Below are 20675 nucleotides of genomic sequence, written 5' to 3'. Positions count from 1 at the left end.
GATCATATTAAGGAACTTACATTTTGCAAGATCACTGCATTATAGTCTGTGAAAAATTGTTTCAAACACATACATTGTAGAATCCCAAATTTCATTTTTTGTCTAAAACATCTAGAAAGTTGTGCTATGGTTAACTAAAAAAATAAAATACATGTATTTCAATCCATATTATATTTCTGACAAAGAACTTTATTTCCCTGGACACAGACATGTAAGTACTAATATTTTGATCTTTTAATCAAAATATGTTTCCTTTTTTTGCATTTTGTTATCACATGAGTAAATTATTTGATTATACAAACTCTCTCCATTAATTTGGAGGAAATAAAGAATATTTTATCTTATATGTTTAATGAAGAATTTGTTACATTGGTAAAATCATGTGCATAGACTATTTTATCTTTGTCATTGGACTTGGTTCAATACACTGGTATGAATAATTACATTATTTCAAAGATAACTCTTCACAATTGTGAAATTAAGTAATTAATGAGTAAGAGTTATATCCCTTATGCATTATAATGCATAGGTAATTTCTAGGTAGTGTGTTATTTAGACACCATTTGAATAATGATTTCTATTAGCATACTTGATTCTGACTATCCAGTGCGCCCGGGTAAACCGGCGATGACCGACAACACACTTGATTCTGAGCTGGTATTGCGGACGCATCAAGCCAGGTGAGCCGATTGAGCTGGAAAAATATGATAGGCTCGGGCGGCTTCAACATGGCATCCTTGGGGATAGTAGTGTTGAAAGTTGTTTGTTTTAAGACGTGAAGCTTTTGATTGAGGTACGCTTGTGAAATGAACATATCTGCAAAAAGTGTAGTCCTTTTCTATGCTAGAAAATGTTTTACGATAGAAATACAATATTTTATCATTTTACATGAGCCTGTTCACTTGATTCTAAGAGTGTACCGGGGTTTACCCGGCTTGGTTCGGCTCGGCCGAATTCTATCACAATCAAGTGTGCTATATGTGTATCTACTGATTTTATTATGTTTTTATATTAATTTCAGAGTCGGTTGTTTTTGATAATATTGATGTGAATTAAAAAGTACCCATATCATACATTCCTTTTACTGCCGGGATTTCCCTTTTACATAATCTACAAGCCAAACCCAGGTCTCCAGAGTTCAATTAAATGTGTGTCTATTGAACAATGCAACATGTCAAGTTTTACTCATAACAACACACAACAGATTTATCTTTTTATTAACAAACCCACTAAAAAATTCAGCCTTCTTTTAAAATAGGTTAAAAACACTAACATTTTGAAAAGTGTGAATTCAATTTATTCCAGGTATTTTATTGTATTCTTTACTTATCCTCTGCCTTATGTTTTAGGTAATTTCATGCAAAACACATTTCTATTCAATACTCATCTAGAATAATTTTAGAACTGTGTTTGCAATCTAAAGAGTTGAATTCTTAATACCAACTAAAATACTGAAATACTGATGTAAACAACTCATATATACATTAAGCCATTCAAATTATTTTCATCTTAGACTTTCAGACTTACTTTAAAAATAACAAACATTGCACTGATGAATTTAAAAAATCTTAGATTAATCTTGCAGTATAAAAATTTGATTTGATATAAATCTAAAAACAATGCTTAGCTGCAAGTCTTTCACTTATGAAGATTTTTTTGGCTCCAACACTTAATGAATGCCATAAGACAAAAGCATGCAAAAATGATATTGGAAATTCTGGCATTTTCAGGTGTGTTAACTGCCTTACAGAAACATGACCTAAAAGAATACCCACTAAGTTTTGATTCATGACTGAACTGTCACTTCCTGAACAGAACTTGATGATGGAACATTCTCTTTGGATTCCTCCATGTCTAGGTTTTTGCTGCTGTTCCGTGTTCTGCGTTTTTTACTGGGTTTCTGCGGTTCATTTTGAGGATGGACCTGGTGGTTTGCTTCCTGCGCTTTCTTGGCTGCCCGCTGTTGTCGAGTGTTCTGAGCAACTGCACTGACATGTGGGTATAGTTTTGTTATGTTGCCAATGGCCTTTGTTCTTCCTTCTCGGAACACCATACGCATGTCAGTCTTTAAATACTCCGGATTCTTTATGAAGCGGAATCTCACAATTGACTTGTCACCTGTTCGTAGGTGTTCTTTGGTCATGCTCATTATGGTGGCAGTTTGTCGAACACTTCCTACATGTACTGTAAAGGAAAATTGACATAAAATAAAGAACTGAAAAACGTGAGGCCCATGGGCCACAAGACTCACCTGAGTAACATTGGCCTTTTTGTTTCTCATCAGCAAATTATTTTCCCTATAATTTGTTATGTAAAACTTAAATCACTATTGTGGTCCAACCCTACCCCACAGGATTTGAACAAACTTGCTTCAACAATACCTGAGGATGACTCTACATTAATATGACTAACTAGCATTCGGAAAGTATTGCATTAGCAATACTAGTCCCCTACCAGCAAGTGTAATCTGGTTCCTGTTAAAAATTGAAAATGACATAATTCTGTCAAAAGTCAATGAAGCGGAACAAAATGCAAATTTGATCTGTAACTCATCAAGATACACTCATATACCAAAAATCAGCTCAATATCTGCAAGCGTTTAGGGAACTAATAATGGGTTTGCTGTTCTTGAGAAGATTTTAAATATTTTTTCCTATATATTCACTATGTAAAATTATGATTGCCCACTGTCACCCTACCCTACCCTGGGAGGTCATGATTTGAACAAATTTGAATCTACACTACCAGAGATGTTTCCACAGACATGTAAATATGACTCATTCACCTGTTTGCTGTTCTTGAGAAGAAGATTTAAAAACAAGAGGCCCATGGGCCACATCGCTCACCTGAGTAACTTTGGCCATGCTGTTCTTTACCAGATTTCCCCCCTTTTAATATACCTATTGTGGCCCCGCCCTACCCCAGGGGAACAAAATTTGAACAATTTAGAATCTACACTACCTCTGGATGCTTCCAAATATGTCTCAGCTTTATTGGTCCAGTGGTTCTTGAAAAGAAGATTTTTTAAGATTTTTCTTATATATTTCAATGTAAAACTTGGATTCCCTATTGTGTCCCGCCCTACCCCCGGGGGTCAAGATTTGAATAATTTAGAATCTACACTACCCCAGGATGCTTCCTTATAAGTTTCAGCTTTTCTGGCCCAGTGGTTCTTGAGAAGAAGATTTTTAAAGATTTTTCTTCTGTATATCAATGTAAAACTTGAATTCCCTATTATGTCCCCGCCCTACCCCCGGGGGTCATGATTTAAACAATTTAGAATCTACACTACCTCAGGATGCTTCCATATAAGTTTCACTTTTTCTGGCCTAGTGGTTCTTGAGAAGAAGATTTTTTAAGATTTTTCCTATATATTTCAATGTCAAACTTGGATTCCCTACTGTGGCCCCGCCCTACCCCCGGGGGTCATGATTTGAACAATTTAGATTCTACACTACCCCAGGATGCTTCCATATAAGTTTCAGTATTTCTGGCCCAGTGGTTCTGGAGAAGAAGATTTTTTAAGATTTTTCCTATATATTTCAATATCAAACTTGGATTCCCTATTGTGGCCCCGCCTTACCCCCGGGGGTCATGATTTGAACAATTTAGATTCTACACTACCTCAGGATGCTTCCATTTAAGTTTCAGCTTTTCTGGCCCAGTGGTTCTTGAGAAGAAGATTTTTTAAGATTTTTCCTATATATTTCAATGTCAAACTTGGATTCCCTATTGTGGCCCCGCCCTTCCCCCGGGGGTCATGATTTGAATAATTTAGAATCTACACTACCTCAGGATGCTTCCATATAAGTTTCAGCTTTTCTGGCCCAGTGGTTCTTGAGAAGAAGATTTTTTAAGATTTTTCTTATGTATTTCAATGTAAAACTTGGATTCCCTATTGTGGCCCCGCCCTACCCCCGGGGGTCATGATTTTAACAATTTAAAATCTACACTACCCCAGGATGTTTCCACATAAGTTTCAGTTTTTCTGGCCCAGTGGTTCTTAAGAAGAAGATTTTTTAATGACCCCACCCTATTTTTGTCTTTTCTTGATTATCTCCCCTTGTAAGGGGACTTGGCCCTTTATTTTAACAATTTACACTCCCCTTCACCAAAGGATACTTTGTACCAAGTTTGGTTAAAATTGGCCCAGTGGTTCTTGAGAAGAAGTTGAAAATGTGAAAAGTTTACAGACGGACGGACAGACGGACGGACGGACGGACGGACAGACGGACAGACGGACGGACGGACAACGGGTGATCAGAAAAGCTCACTTGAGCTTTCAGCTCAGGTGAGCTAAAAATCAAAGTACTGAAAGTACTGAAAGCCGGGCTTTAATTATTCGAGTATATTATCTATTCCGAAATTAGTACACATTTAAAAATCTTTCTTTCTGGCCATTTATATTTTACAGGTAGAGTTTGTAGGATTATGATTAACAATAACCCATCTACCAATATTAAAATTAATGGTCCAGAACCCAACGGTTTAGAATCAAGATAGGACTTAGTTGGTCATATTTTTAATGAAAATACATTTATACCTTTCTGAAAATTAAGCTCACAATGGGTATACATGGTGACAGTGCACTTTGAGTGGTTTTGCTGATTAATACAGGCACATAGTATGGGGGGGAGCTATGGGCGTCACCATTTTTCAAACATAAACTTTTACAACGGAAAATGAACATTGAAAGGTTGATTGACTCTTTGCAATCGAATTTAAATTAGACTTCTTATCTCACTCTTCGTAAATTTACCGGGTATTTGTCACGAGCGACTGACAGGTTTACTAAAAGCAAAATGGATGGTCTATCGTTAATTAGATTGTACCCTTCATTTTGCTGTAGCATATTAAAATTACGATAATTTGGTAATGTATTGATAAAATTCGAAATGTGAACGTAAGTTGGAACCCAACCCTACCCCTTCTCGCAAGGAATAGGGCAGTTTTCCTTTTTTTTTTCTTCTTTAAAAACGATCTACATGCCTGTATTTATCAGTGAAAAATATTCTTTATTTCTGGACCTCTAGGAAACCAGCTACACGGAATTGATAATTATCTATTTTTATGACATGAATTCATGTATGAGTCTAGTTCTAGTTCCATGTTTGACCAAAATGGTCATTGCCTGAGAAAATCATGATATATTCATGTCTTTATGGCTTGTTCATAGTCGGCTCTTCATTCTGAACAGGAAATTTTGAAGCAAAGACTAACCAACGATTTCTAAAAATATTGTGTTATACTTAGATAAAGACTAATAAACATTTTTATATGTATTTATTTATATGTATTTTTTTAAAATTATTTATTTACATGAACGACTTTTTTATTTCCCAGCACCATTGGGAGCTTGTATGTGTTTTTAGACACTTTCTATTGAAAAGCGCGCGCACGCTCAATATACTGTTAAGTGCTCTGGGAGCACATGCGAGATAAATCCAAGTGGAGAAGTCTCCACAAAATTTTCACAAAACAAAGCATGTAGCTTTTGTCAAAAAATTTATCAGAATTTGTAAGCAAAGAAATTTTCAATGCTTAACTGATTGATCATTTATGGATATAAATAATCAATATATACATACACATATTCACATGAAATTTCTATATTTACATTTTTATTTATTTCATATTACATGCTCACAGAATATAAATCTTTAACCCAGTCATCTAAATTAAAAGTTTTTAATAAAAATATTAACCAAATGGAATTGCATTGTGAACTTTATTTAAATCACCTTTACACAAGATATTAACCATCATAACGATTTTTGTTCGAAATTATATTTAAAAGGAGAAAGTTATGTTAATTGCATTCAGAATTATTGAAGCAATACCGTATTTTCAAACCCTTTTCTTTAAACGCATTCAAATTTTAATTTATTAGAGTAATATATTGAAATCATTGCCAGTATTACGACTGTAAGAATAATCCTGGGAATATTTACATACAAACATCATTATAATTCTAACATAGGAAAATATTTTTTTTAATTCCAATCTTTTAAAAATGTTCAAATCTAAGGAAATTCAACGTTCAGGCCTCTCCATAATAATCTGAATTCAAAGATGAACAAGTCCAAGATTGCTCTTAATATATAACGAAATGCTTAAATGCAAGTAAATTAATTTTCGCTCTCTTTTTTAAAGTGTCAGCTTTTTAAAAAGACAACTCAATCATAAGATATAATTTACATGTCAAGAAATAATTTCATGGTAGACTTTGAAAATAAAATTTCTCTGAATTTCTTTTCAATTTAAATGTTTTAGCTGAACTTTCTTACATGGTCATTGTCAAGAATTTCAAAATACTAGGTAATCATTTAACATACATGTGCAGATATTTTATGATTTTAAAATTTAATAAATTATACATGTATTTCCAAGGATTTCTCGCATATTTTCTATTCAATAAGAATTTTTTCTCATAACTTAAAATTGACCTAGCAATTCAGTCTTAGAATAGTTAAAGTAATGCGCATATTTTTAGAGATATTCTTTTAGTTTCAAACAAACAGTACTTTTATCGCCAACTACATGTAGATACACTGATACATTGAAAAGCGACTTCAGGCATAACTCATATTAATTCTTCAAATTCCAATTCACTTATCTATTATTTTGATAAAAAATAAAACAGAGAATATAACCACTCGCACAGCATCGACGAAAACGATGTGAAATTCTTCAACAATTCAATATAGAAACATGTTGAAAAGCCCGCGCTATTGAAAATAGTTCGCTTACAATATGCATTCAGTATAACGTAGCGCATGTACACAAATTGTTACATGTATATCACGATTACCCTAATAAAGTAAATATCTAATTCCTCTTTCAATTTAATTTTCAAACAAAAATATTGATCAATTAACATTTTCAAAGATTGAGATGTTAAAAATATTTGTTTAAGTACCGTATCATCTCTCATTGTGACTATTTTGTTTATCGGAAGCGTCTGCTTTGATGCTGTTCGGCTTTTTGTTTACTTTTCTAAACTGTGCTATTTATAGTAAGGCAGTCGATCAGGATGCCTACAGCCAGGACTTTGCTTTCAGCAAAGCCCGGCTAAAAAATCCTATGTATTCCTATGTATAACATTGCCCATTGTGGCCCCAACCCATCCCTGGGGGTCATTATTTGACTAAACTTAAATGACTACCTGAAGATGCTTACATATAAATATAGCTGCAGAACTGTAGCATTATGGTTTTATATTTTAGTCTTTGACCATAATGCTACATATCCTGTAATGTAAATAAAGTGGAACTAATCTTGGACAGGAATTTTGTACCCTGGTCAGTAGCTGAGATAAAATCTTACCCATAGCCTGGTACCGCACACTTATTGTTGTCGGATGATGTAAAACTAAAATCTCTCCTTCAAACTCCCAGCAAGCCTTTGGTTCTAGTTTTTGAGAAACCATCACCATTCCTTTTCGTATTGATGACCTTTTTACCTGGACAAAACACATAAAAATTAATAATAAAGACTGCACATTTTTAAAACATAAGACAATTTGACATCTTTTAAATAAAATTTTCCAATTCTTATGAAATTCTTTCACCATATTTGTAACAAATGTTATTCTTTAGTCAGAAAAGAAATCAACAGAGTAAACATAGGTAATCAGAAATTACAGAGCTCACCTCAACGAATGTTGTCTTTAAGTAAGGTAAAGTCCCACACTAAACTAATAATCTAGGAGTGTGCATCCCTAGTATAACATTTATGCAATTTTGGTCTGATAGGGCTTGCAGTTACTTGGGAATAGACTTATCTGAAAACTTAAAACTAGTCACTCATCCAGAAAATGTAAGTCAAATCCAGCATCCGAGGCAAGTTTTGAGATTGTTCGTCCCTTGATGCATCATCCATGCAAGTTTGGTTCAGATAGGCCTTATAGTTACTTGGAAATGAGATCTGCTCCAAAAACCTTAACCTGGTCACTCAATGTAACTCAAATGTAACTCAGATCCAGCATCCGAAGCAAATCCAGTAGTGTGCATCCTTAGATGTATCATCCATGCAAGTTTGGTCAATATAGGGTTTATAGTTACTTGGAAATGACATCTGCTCCAAAAACTTTAACCTGGTCACTCATCCATAAAATATAGGTCAGATTCAGCATCCGAAGCAAATCCAGTAGTGTACATCCTTAGATGTATCATCCATGCAAGTTTAGTCAATATAGGGCTTGCAGTTACTTGGAAATGAGATCTGCTCCAAAAACTTCAACCTGGTTACTCATCCGTAAAATATAGGTCAGATCCAGCATCCGAAGCAAGTCCAGTAGTGTACATCCTTAGATGTATCATCCATGCAAGTTTGGTCAATATAGGGTTTATAGATACTTGGAAATGACATCTGCTCCAAAAACTTTAATCTAGTCACTCATCCCGAAAATGTAGGTCAGATCCAGCATCCGAAGCAAGTCCAGTAGTGTGCATCCTTAGATGTATCATCCATGCAAGTTTGGTCAATATAGGGCTTATAGTTACTTGGAAATGAGATCTACTCCAAAAACTTTAACCTAGTCACTCATCTGGAAAATGTAGGTCAGATCCAGCATCCGAAGCAAGTCCAGTAGTGTACATCCTTAGATGTATCATCCATGCAAGTTTGGTCAATATAGGGCTTATAGATACTTGGAAATGACATCTGCTCTAAAAACTTTAACCTGGTCACTCATCCATAAAATATAGGTCAGATTCAGCATCCGAAGCAAGTCCAGTAGTGTGCATCCTTAGATGTATCATCCATGCAAGATTGGTCAATATAGGGCTTATAGTTACTTGGAAATGAGATCTGCTCCAAAAACCTTAACCTAGTCACTCATCCAGAAAATATAGGTCAGATCCAGCATCCGAAGCAAGTCAAGTAGTGTGCATCCTTAGATGTATCATCCATGCAAGTTTGGTCAATATAGGGCTTATAGTTACTTGGAAATGAAATCTGCTCTCAAAAGTTTAACCTGGTCACTCATCCATAAAATATAGTTCAGATTCAGCATCCGAAGCAAGTCCAGTAGTGTGCATCCTTAGATGTATCATCCATGCAAGTTTGGTCAGTATAGGGCTTATAGTTACTTGGAAATGAGATCTGCTCCAAAAACCTTAACCTAGTCACTCATCCAGAAAATATAGGTCAGATCCAGCATCCGAAGCAAGTCAAGTAGTGTGCATCCTTAGATGTATCATCCATGCAAGTTTGGTCAATATAGGGCTTATAGTTACTTGGAAATGAAATCTACTCCAAAAACTTTAACCTAGTCACTCATCCAGAAAATGTAGGTCAGATCCAGCATCCGAAGCAAGTTCAGTAGTGTGCATCCTTAGATGTATCATCCATGCAAGTTTGGTCAATATAGGGCTTATAGTTACTTGGAAATGAGACCTGCTCCAAAAACTTTATCCTGCTCCAAAAACATTAACCTGGTCATTCTTTAGCTGAAATTGCAGCATCTGAAACCTTGACTGGTACAATAAAACACACTAGAAGTATCCTCCATGCATCTCTGACTAATATAGGCTATAGAAGTACTTGAAAAGAAAACTGCTCCAAAAACCTTAACCTAGGACGCCGACGCCGAGGGTATTACATAAGCTCCCCCATCTTCGTTGAGGTGAGCTAAAAACTGTCTAATCTGACACTCTGCAATCCATTACACTGTACAGTCCAACCTTCATTTTTATTCCCACTTAACTACTAGTATTTTCTATGTTCTTTACACTGTGCAATCAGACACCTGTCCATTGCGGCACAAAATATTTTTGATCTAGTGAATGTCAGACAGGTTTCACTGTAATGACATAAACACTTCAATTAATCCATGCAAATTTTGTATTTCTTATGATTATATTCTATAATGATTACTTCTTACCTTTTTAAGTGAGAATGATGCTGTTTGACCTCCTTTGACCTCTCTTACTGGCATACGTTTACGATGAATGCTCTTGACAGTGATTGGCTGAAAATGCCCAAGGGCATCAGGTCCCAGTAGTAAGGTGTCATTCAATTTAATCATACCCTGAAGTAGAGTCCCTGATACAACGGTTCCAACACCCTGTTACAGAGTCAAGCAATTAGATTTCTTTCAAACTTCAACAAATAAAAATGATAAATACATATGTGGAATTTTTTATTTACTGTGAACTGTAGGTATATGTATTCAACAGGTAAAAAACAAGAGAATTTATTTCTGTAATTCCTTAGTAGGTTGTTCTCTCATAAATTAACAACTTAATTCAATATCAGATTTTCGTAAGGAAAAACTTTCCCTAATATGCTAAAATATCTGCATAAACTTGAATCATTTTGACTAATCAATTGATTAAATTATGAAATATACTGTACAGAATTAAGTAGCTATGGGTAAAGTACATTACATGTACATCTTAACTCAGTCTTAAATTCACACAATACCCACCGGTACTGAGAATGTGTCATCTATTTGGAATTCTGCTGGTGCTGAGGTTTCAGATTTTAATCGTGTCGATAACAGATTAAGGAACATTTTTAACAAATCAAGGTTTTCTCCTGTTACATTTGACACTTGAAATATTGGACACATTCTGAAATAAAAAATTTGTGTAATGTACTGTATGGGGGAAAATAACTCGCAGTATTAATATTCACTACATTCACGGTGTTAATAAATCCGTGAATTCAAGAAACAGTGAATAAGTTTTCAGTAACTGCGGATGTTTCATTTGGAAATTTGAGAATATACTACGATAGGTATATATATACGTGCAGTACATGGTCCTTCAGTACTTACGAGTAGTACTTGTCATTCAATTATTTTAATCATCACGCTTTACTTTAATTCAAATCAGAAAATAATAACCTGTATTTGTTAAAAAGCTGTTTTAATAGCCAACGCTACATGTTTCATCGATCAAAACACGTGGGTCATGGGTTTTGATTATCCGTGCGTAACTAATGTTACCATGTGTATTTGTTACCTGCATTATCGGCATTTTGGTTAAAAAAAATCATTCAAATAACTATCGAACTTGCTGAAGATGTGGAAGGATATTATTTCGTCGACTTACATTAACACATTTATTACGGTCCAGTGTTTTTTCCCTATGGAAAGAAGATCGTGGGGTGTATATATGCACCCAACGTAATAGCATATAGGAAAGTCATTCGACATTTATAGTCAAGGAATTTTAATCACTGCACTTGTTTTAATTAATCATCAATTAATTATTAAATTTTACTATTCTATATAAATTTACCCTGTTGTTCGTGAACTGAATACATAACAATGATCGTTCTAGCTACGCTATGGATTAAACGGATATAGACAAGGGAGGTAACATTTATTACATATAATATTATATAATTCCGTGAATTCAACAAACCGCGATCATGTCAGAGGTGAGAAAAATGTGAAAATTACAACCCGTGAAATTAATCCCCTATACAGTACATGAAGAAATACTAAAGAAAATTAAAATTTTACAAATTATTACCCAGAGGAGAAGTTCGTATAGATTCCAAAACAGCTATTCATATTTGTCTTTGGGACATTAAATATCATTTCTCTGTCAATCTGTCCATCCATCTGTCCGTCTTTTTCAAAAACTTTAACATTGGACATAACCTTGTGAACTACATATGACAAGATCTTTCCAAATGTATCATTTGACGTTGAAGTTTGATCTACTTTTAAACAATTTTAATACATGTATTCGTAACAGCTTTGAACAAGAGGAGATAAGAATTTCACACTTAACCTTTCAGAATGTTTTATGACTTTTGACCTCATGACCTTAATAACCTTGAAGTTTGATAAAGTTTTTAGAAACTTTATTCATGACTGCAACTTTTATAAATTCAAAAATTAAAATCTTTTACATGTATGTATGATGGATAGACAAAACAGGACACACAAGACAGCTACAATATGCCATAAATAACTGCACAATAACCAATGAGACCTCAAAAGAGGCAGACCACAATTCTATCATTTAAAATTTATCATGGTGGCCTTGTGAAGGATAATGCAAATAAACTACTTGAGATACAGTTTCTACCATACTTTCACTTCAATGCAAAACTACACTGGATTACCTTCATACTTAAAAAAGATATGCATATGAAAACAGTTAAATTTCAGGAAAACTGACATTTCTTTTCATGACATACCTTTCAGATGTGAAATTAGTTGCTGAACATACAACATCATCTGTGTTTTGTACAATAACTGGGATCTTCCTGCACCCCGGGGACTTGAGAATCCTCTGTAACATTTTTAAAGTCTCCTGTAGTACATTTGGAGGACACATGTCAATTTTTGTCACAACAACAAATACAGGGACATTTAAGGCCAGAGCCAGACCCAGGTGCTCCTTGGTCATTCCTATGACACCAGCATTGGATCCAACCTGCAAATCAACCAGCAGTTATTAGTACAGGCATCCCTTTATGTGCACTAAGCAAAAACTCTTCAACACAAACACAATGCACTGGTTCAACACTTCTCAAAATACGCGTACTAACCATTAACATGGCAAAGTCTGGTGCATGTCCTGTCATCCCAAACACTGTGGTCTTTAGATACTTTTCATGACCCGCTAAGTCAATAAATGTGATTACCTGTAATTTAACCGACACCATAAACTTAAATCCATTTCATAATTTCATAAACATATGCTGTCTTCAATATAATTTTTGAACAAAGAAATAATTCTTAAAAGATGTAAATGTTGAATGCATAAAACTTGTGCATAAGATTTTATTGCATTGCTTGATTGTAAAGTTTACAGTTCAATATAACAGAGTTATTTAATGAAGCATTATTACCTTTGAAGACTTTTCACAAATTTTGATCCAGTCTAGGTTTCCATGATCAGGTTTGTTTACAACATGTCCAGCTGCATCAAATCCCAGAATATCATTGCCCACACTGCTGGTACGCCCTGATTCCATCTCATGTTTGTGTCGAAAGAGTCTCTGTCTGGCCATGCCACGTCCATTGTCAAGGTCACCATGAGTCAAAACTCCCAGTAATGTACTTTTTCCTGCATCTACATTGCCAACAACTGCCACCCTATAAAACAAACATGAATACGGAGATTGTACTTTAAAGAAATCTTGGCGATGAATTTTAGAAAGATTTTGAATGTGGAAATCCTATTAAAAAATTCAGATCATTCACGAAAGACCAGAGCTTATATCCATGCGAGTCACATACTACCCAGGATGGCAGATAGATCTATTGCAAATGAATCTAAAATGGTGCCCCCGCTACAAATTGCAACTTGTTTGGTTCTATGATTCATACATTGTTTGCCTGATTCATTATCAGTAATAAATATAAATGCACCCATAAAAGAAACAACTCTGCATAAAATCAACAATAAGATATGATTCAATGGATGTCTTGACATCTTTCTACTCTTTACTAAGATTTTTAAGGGAAACAACTCTTACCTGACTTCCATGAAGTCATCATTATCTAATGTCTTTCTCAGTAAATACTCAGTCACCAGCCCCTCTCCCTCTTTTCTCTCACGTAGCTGCACCATTTCTAAGTTTAGAGATTCTGCTATGCTTTTAAGTGTAGCTATGGATGCCTGCATGTCCTCTGGTGAGAGACCTGGAGAATCCCCCTCTGCAAGTCACAAAATACAGTTAAAGGAGAATTAAAGCAGAAACAACATTTCAGTTCTGAACTTCAAGTTTAAGGACATTGGCAAGTCAGGGTTTTCTGGAGAAAAAAGGTTTAATACATGGGTTTGTTCACTTATAAAATAGTGATTGAGAGTGATCTCCCGTGTAGAATTCTATAAGCGGTGAAAACCAATAAAGCGTATGTTTACAGAGGTAAACAAAAGCACGTTTACCTCCGTCAACGGGTAGAATCATCTACACAGCAAGAAAGAAAAGTAATAAAGGCGTTGTTGTACATTGTATTCAGGGACAAAGAGTCAACAGGTCATCATTTACCATAGTTATGCTCAGCGCGTATACTGGGAAGGGCAAAGATGTGACATCTGAAAGGTAGGCCGAGTGAGAACAGTTCTTAGGTGTGAAGGTAGCAACGTTTAGAAACTACGAATAAAAAAGTTAAAAAAAAAATGCAAATATTTTTATGACAATGTGTTTCATCAATTCAGTCAATTACATCACAGAAACAACGAACCAGTCTCTTGACCAATTTTAGCTGTTAAGGGAAGCAACTCAAAAATACATGATCGCTGCAGGTATGTCCATGTCTTGTTTCTTTATATACATTTTCAGCCAAAATATCTAGAATTCATAGGAAATGAAGATACAATAATGTATATGATACAAAAACTATATGAAATAAGTGGGTTTTGGAGAAATATTATCGTGAAAAATTATGTAGGTCCCTTTTATCAACATTTTACATAGGAAATGCATTGAGAATTGTAAAACCACTGATTTGACAAAATTTAAAAAAGAAGGTTGGCTTCATAGGTTAAACGATCCAGAATATAGCCTGTTTAGTACAATTAAACCTACTCAAGAGTTCTTGAAAAATTCTATACGATAACCAGGAACCTTGCCAATGTCCTTAAGATATAGACTGCTTTTGAGTTAGAAAATGTCTGTGTAATAAAAAGTAATCCACATTTTCTTTTTCACTGATGTCATTAAAATCTGATTGTTACTGTCTCAGTTACTACATCTACTGAATAAAAGGGAGCATTCAGTAAATTTCAGTTCAACGCTTGAAAAAAAAAAATCAGTTTTGTTACAATGTTATCAATTTATAACTATAAAATAATTATATACCTTGTAACAAAAGGACAATATTCAAGCATAAATTTTTAAATCTGAATTTCTTGTTGTTTATTATAAATTTCAGTAAATGCCTCAGTTGCTCAAAGTAACCTAAACATAGTTGTCTAATAAGTAACAAAATTTGTAATTGGGTGCATATACATATATATATATTTTAAACAGTCATCAATTTACTTTCATAGCATCAGGATTTATCCCAGTACAAGTTATTGTTAACAGAGTTGAAGATTTCAGGGGAAACAACATTTAATTAAAGCAATAAGCCTGGTACCATTTTAAATAGAACTATAGGTACTCTGAGCACTGAGCTTACAAAATGGTAAATGTAAAACTTCGATTGCTATTGTGGCACCATCCTACCCCCGGGGCTATGAATTGAACAATTTAGAATCTACACTAGCTCAGGAGGCTTCCACATAAATTGCAGCTTCTCTGGCCCAGTAGTTCTTGAAAAGAAGATTTTTAAAGATTTTTCCTATATACATGTATTTCAATGTAAAACTTTTGATTCCCTATTTTGGCCCCACCCTAACCCCGGGATCTAGGATTTGAACAATTTAGAATCTACACTACCTAAGAAAGCCTCCACATAAGTTTCAGCTTTTCTGGCCCAGTGGTCTTGAAAAGAAGATTTTTAAAGATTTTTCCTATATATTTGATGCAAAACTTGACTACACTACCTCAGTAGGCTTTCATATAAGTTTCAGCTTTTTTTTGCCAAGTGGTTCTTGAGAAAAAGATTTTTCCTATACATTTCAATGTAAAACGTTGGTTCCCTATTTTGGCTCCACCCTACCGGGGGGGGGGGGGGGGGGGGGGGGATGATGATGATTTGAACAATTTAGAATCTACACTACCTCAGGAGGCTTCCACATAAGTTTCAGCTTTTCTGGCCCAGTGGTTCTTGAGAAGAAGATTTTTTAATGACCCCATCCTATTTTTGTCTTTCCTTGATATCTCCCCTTGGAAGGGGACTTGGCCCTTCATCTTAACAACTCCTCTTCACCCAAGGATGCTTTGTAACAACTTTGGTTTTAATTGGCCCAGTGGTTCTTGAGAAGAAGTTGAAAATGTGAAAAGTTTACAGATGGACAGACAGACGATGGAGAACAGGTGATCAGAAAAGCTCACTTGAGCTTTCAGCTCAGGTGAGCTAAAAACAAGTCTTAACCAATTTTACCTCCAGTCCCAATTTCATAGATAGTTTCTCCCTGTCCTTCATCAAGTCTTTCTTTAATTGTGTCCACAATGATGTCATATTCCTCGTTGTTTGGACTTACTAAATGTGCCTTTAGAAAAATGTTTCAATTTAAAAAAAATGAATTTAACAGTTTCAAACATGTCATCATATTATACAATAAAGGCAAAACTTCAAAGCAAGAAGTAAAAAACTTTTAAAATAAGCCAATTAAAATTATGAGATAGCTTATCTGCAAATCAGCACAAACAAAGTGCCGGTAACTAACCTTGCCAACAACAGAGGACATATCCACATCTTTTTCTTCCTCCGGAGAAAATAAATTCTCCCCATTCTCCATCTCCACTCTGGCTGCCATTTTACAGATCTTTATCTCCTTAACAGTCAATGACTTAAGCTGTACAGGTTATTCTGTAATATCAAAACCTTGAGTAAGTAAATACTAAAGGTACATCTAATTTCAGCAGTCATATCTTTTCCTATGTACTACATGAGATGCAGCTTCAGTAATAGGCCATACTAATACATCGTACTACATCCTGCTTTTGAACCAATAAAGGATTTTTCAAATTGCACTGGTATCATAATATTACACTAGGCACATGTGCATCAAATTTGCAGATAATGAAAAAATGTATGCAAGACTATTACTAACATTCTAAAAGCTTACACTTGAATTCTTTTTTAGCTTGAAACATGCATTTTAAATTGATCTTTGAAATTCATTTTCAATGTATGTATATTTTGAATTTCTCAAACAGTTGATCACTGTGAAGTCATTTCATTGTCTTTCACTGTTACAGGAAATGCAAAATTTCATAACCAACGTACACTACAAAGAAATTGTGGAATACAAATACTGCCTATGTACTAATTTCAACAGGATTAATTTTTTTTGTTTTAAACTTTGATTCCTTTGTTCACGTCTAGCTTATGAATACCATCAAAATCCAATTCTATACAGATATAATGCATAAATACTGATAGCACTTATTCATGATTTTGCCCAAATTGCAAACGGTCCCCAACCTGTGTGCTATGCAACATTTAGTATATAATTATGTTCGTACAGTATACAAGTGTTACTGTGTATTGTATACAAGTGTTACTGTGTATTGTATAACATGTAATTGTTACGATCAATACTCCTGAAACATCAGAGACATAAATAAGAGAGATTCCCAACTCCGCCTTTAATATATTTATTTATATAAGTATGTAACAGTCCCTGGCATTATCCTATATCAGTACTCTTTAGGTTGTGTATTTTGATCTACAGTTAAATTCATATTGGTGCTGAAGTCAGAAACAAAAAAATGTTGAGAAAATGAGTTGAAGAACAAGGTCCTGTTTCCATACAAATCTAGCCCTGTATTTTTTTAAAATATGAAAGTGATGTAAGAAATAAAAACTAATGCTTTTCTGATGAAATTCCTTGCAGTTAGAACATACAAATTGTTTTTCTCATATGACCTCCTACATGCTAATTTTAACGTTGTGAACTTTTGTATTTGAACATGCAGAATTTAAGACAAAAATTTTCAGTGGCCTTTTCTTTCAGATAATAGTGAGAATGTATCACCCCAAAGATTTTGAGAAATGTGGTTTTTCAAAGGATTTTACACAACATATTTGAAATTAAAGTGGGTGACGACTGTGGACACTATTTTTAAGAAAAATAACCTTAGAAATGAGTCATTTTGAGGGTTTTTTCCATTTAAAACTTAGAATTTACCAAAATAGTGACATCATATTTCCAGAATGGTTCTCCTTCATGCCGTATTCTTTCCTGATTCATCACATTCATATTCTCAACTCATATTGAAGCCAATTTTATATCTTTTTTGAAAACATTGAATTTTTGGGGCACAATAAAGCCCAAACGATACCTCCTACTTTTTATTTTTATTTGTATTATTTTTTAGGGTAGAAGGCATATACATATAACATGTACAAGCTCATAAAAAATTGGTACTTAGGCCAAAAATAAAATTAGCTTTGTTTGGCGTTGCCGGCCGACTCACATAAATCGGTGCGGTCCGAAGAATTTTTTCAACAGATACTGATCATAATTTTTATTTCGTTATATTCATCCGGATTTAGGTGTTTGTACGTTTGTGTAATATAAACAGAATGGGAAAGAATCATGTAAACGCTTGATTGATCAAACAGTTTTCATTTATAAGCGTCTATGTGATGTTGAATTAATGCGTATCACGAATCCAAGCATGGCTGTCGAAAGCGGTAAAATGTAAACTCGGTATAACAGAAGTTGATGGCATGACTCTCTGTGGTAATGTGGTTTTTAAAAGTAAACTGATGAATAAGATATACCACTTCGAAATAGAAATTTCATGGTACAATGTCCTGTCCAATTTGCTAGTCTAGCTGCCATGCTTGGATTCGTGCACATGATTCGAATTTACAAAAATTTAATGTCAGTGATTTTTAATACTACGTATATTAAAGGTTTAAATCTAATAGGGTTTGAAAATCAATGACAAATCTGAAAATCAATTCGGACTGTGGTTGTTGTTAAACTATCGGAAACCCACGGCGTTCGGATACTAACAACATGTACCATTTCTGAAATTTAAATTAAAAAAAATATTTTCCCTACCTACCGACCCAAACGTATAAAGACTAAGTCGGCAACGCCAAACCAACAATATTTTAATTGTGGCCTTATTTTTAGTATAACTCCTTTTGTATTCTTCAAACACAAAATAATTTTTTTCTTTGTATTTGAAATACGAAGATCCACTCTATTTTGCTACATTGCAACTATATGGTACGTATTTTCACTGTGGTGAGGGTTTGTCTAGAGTATTCTAACTATAATCATGATAATATATCACGCAAATTAAGTGTAACTCACCGGTACTGAACAGTTTGTATAGAAACGAGGAAAAAGAACCACAGATTCGTTTATCCTCGCCTGGGTCCCTGATCACTTTCAATTAATTAATCCGCTTTTATCACATTATGTGCCTTATGTTATGAAATTTCTTTTGAAGAGTTTAATTCGACTCCAATGAAACTTTGGAAGGAAAAACAGATAAACCCCTACTTTGAACAGATGCATTCTAAGTAGTGCGAAAAATTACATCGTACCTTTCTACATATACTTTATATGCATTCAAATATATGATGCAATAGCGTCGAAATTCGGTGAATATGGCCAGATTCCAATAAATATTTTGCTTTCGTTAGATTGTAGTTGCACCACCATGTCATCAGCAAAGTCTAATTTTCGAATCGTCAATGTCCAATAAATCCGGATGAGGCACGGGGTAAAAGTAGAAACTTGCATACTATCTCCTTCAAAGGGTAGATGATGAAAACACAAAAACTAAATATTAGCTTTGATACTTTACCTATTTTGATCAGTTTCATCTGATCCTTAAATAGACAAATGCTTCATGACTTGAGGCAGAAAAACTAATTTTTGAAGAGACAAAAGAAAAAAGTCTCTCCATCAAACTTATAATCTAGCTGCTAATGGCATAGGTTGAGAACTGCTAACAAATGAATATTGACCTTATGTGAATTTAAGAATGAATATCTGATTTCTACTTACACTTCATACTTCATGTAACTATGGTTTAAAGTGCAGCTAAAAATACACATGCAGATCTCATAAATACAAATATGTTTTTTGTTTTTTTTTTTTTTTTTGGGGGGGGGGGGGGTTATGCCTGTCAAAACAGATTGAATTACACTCATCACTTTGCCCGCCATCTGTATAAAGTCTGTGTTATGAGGCTGATTTTGCATAATGCATTGTTTGGCACATTAGTCTCTTTGTAAATCCACCAAACCTTGTGACCTTGATCTTGACCTTTAAATTAAAAAAAAAGTATTATAATGAAATTCTTTAAATTGACAAATTTATAATATGGCTTTTATATTTAGCACACATATATTTACACTTTTTAACAGATCATTAACTTATGAATTTACTTGCAGACCTTGTGACCTTGTTGATCTTTGACCTTCTTATAAGAAATTCAACTTCATCTCTTTTTTGAGCCATATATATGATGCAGGGCTATTATATTGGTATGTTTAAAAGACTCTTCAAAAAACTTCTGGGTTTTAGTGAATTACGACTTAAAAATAATTTTGCACCCTCAAAAGTCATAAGGTGTTTTGATTTTTCAGTAATATATATATCATGTAAATTATAGAATTTTCAAAGAGTATTGTTTATAGACTTTGAACTTGAACAAATCATTAAAAAAATCAAATATTTTTTAGCATCTAATTTTGGCATTATTAGCAATGACTCTGGCAGTGCTAAAAAGATGCTAATAATTAATTAATTCACCATACAATATTTGAGTTAATTATTGAATCACTTAAAAATAAATAATGCTAATAATAAATGCACACTTTTAAAGACTAAATTGCTAAATTTGCCAGTTAATAAAATTGAACCTTGTAATTAAATTACAGCATGATGGACTATTGCCCCAACCTGGATCTGGACAGCTGGCCCAGGGGACATGAATTTCATTATTTTGATAAAGGGTTATAAATACTGATTATAATTATTCAATTAATTTACTTCTAAATGTCCATTAGTGAAAGAAGATTTTCAAAAATTCAGTATCGGGTATTTGCATGACCATATATAGGCCTGTTGGAAGAGAAAAAGATAGAAATAGGACCCATTAGTGATCTAGAA

General features: G+C 34.0%; 1 protein-coding gene across 1 annotated transcript; it reads right to left on the bottom strand.

Moving 5' to 3' along the window:
• Window positions 1–1200: 1200 nt before the first annotated feature.
• On the bottom strand, window positions 1201–19244 carry LOC133184440 (GTP-binding protein 1-like). The gene is made up of 11 exons (XM_061319523.1): window positions 19100–19244; window positions 16254–16396; window positions 15968–16076; window positions 13450–13630; window positions 12820–13066; window positions 12517–12612; window positions 12163–12401; window positions 10433–10577; window positions 9887–10069; window positions 7327–7462; window positions 1201–2184 (listed from the first exon to the last, which is right to left on the bottom strand). Exons 2-11 carry the CDS (start codon window positions 16341–16343, stop codon window positions 1787–1789), a joined length of 1824 nt encoding a protein of 607 aa, XP_061175507.1. The 5' UTR covers window positions 16344–16396; window positions 19100–19244; the 3' UTR covers window positions 1201–1786.
• Between the last annotated feature and the right edge of the window lie 1431 nt (window positions 19245–20675).

This window comes from Saccostrea echinata, unplaced genomic scaffold (genome assembly GCF_033153115.1).
Source record: "Saccostrea echinata isolate AGI-Se365-2 ecotype Australia unplaced genomic scaffold, CSIRO_AGI_Sech_v1 ptg000010l, whole genome shotgun sequence".
Lineage (NCBI taxonomy): Eukaryota > Metazoa > Mollusca > Bivalvia > Ostreida > Ostreidae > Saccostrea > Saccostrea echinata.
Note: the sequence above shows the minus strand (reverse complement) of the source record. Positions and strands in the feature narration are given on the sequence as shown.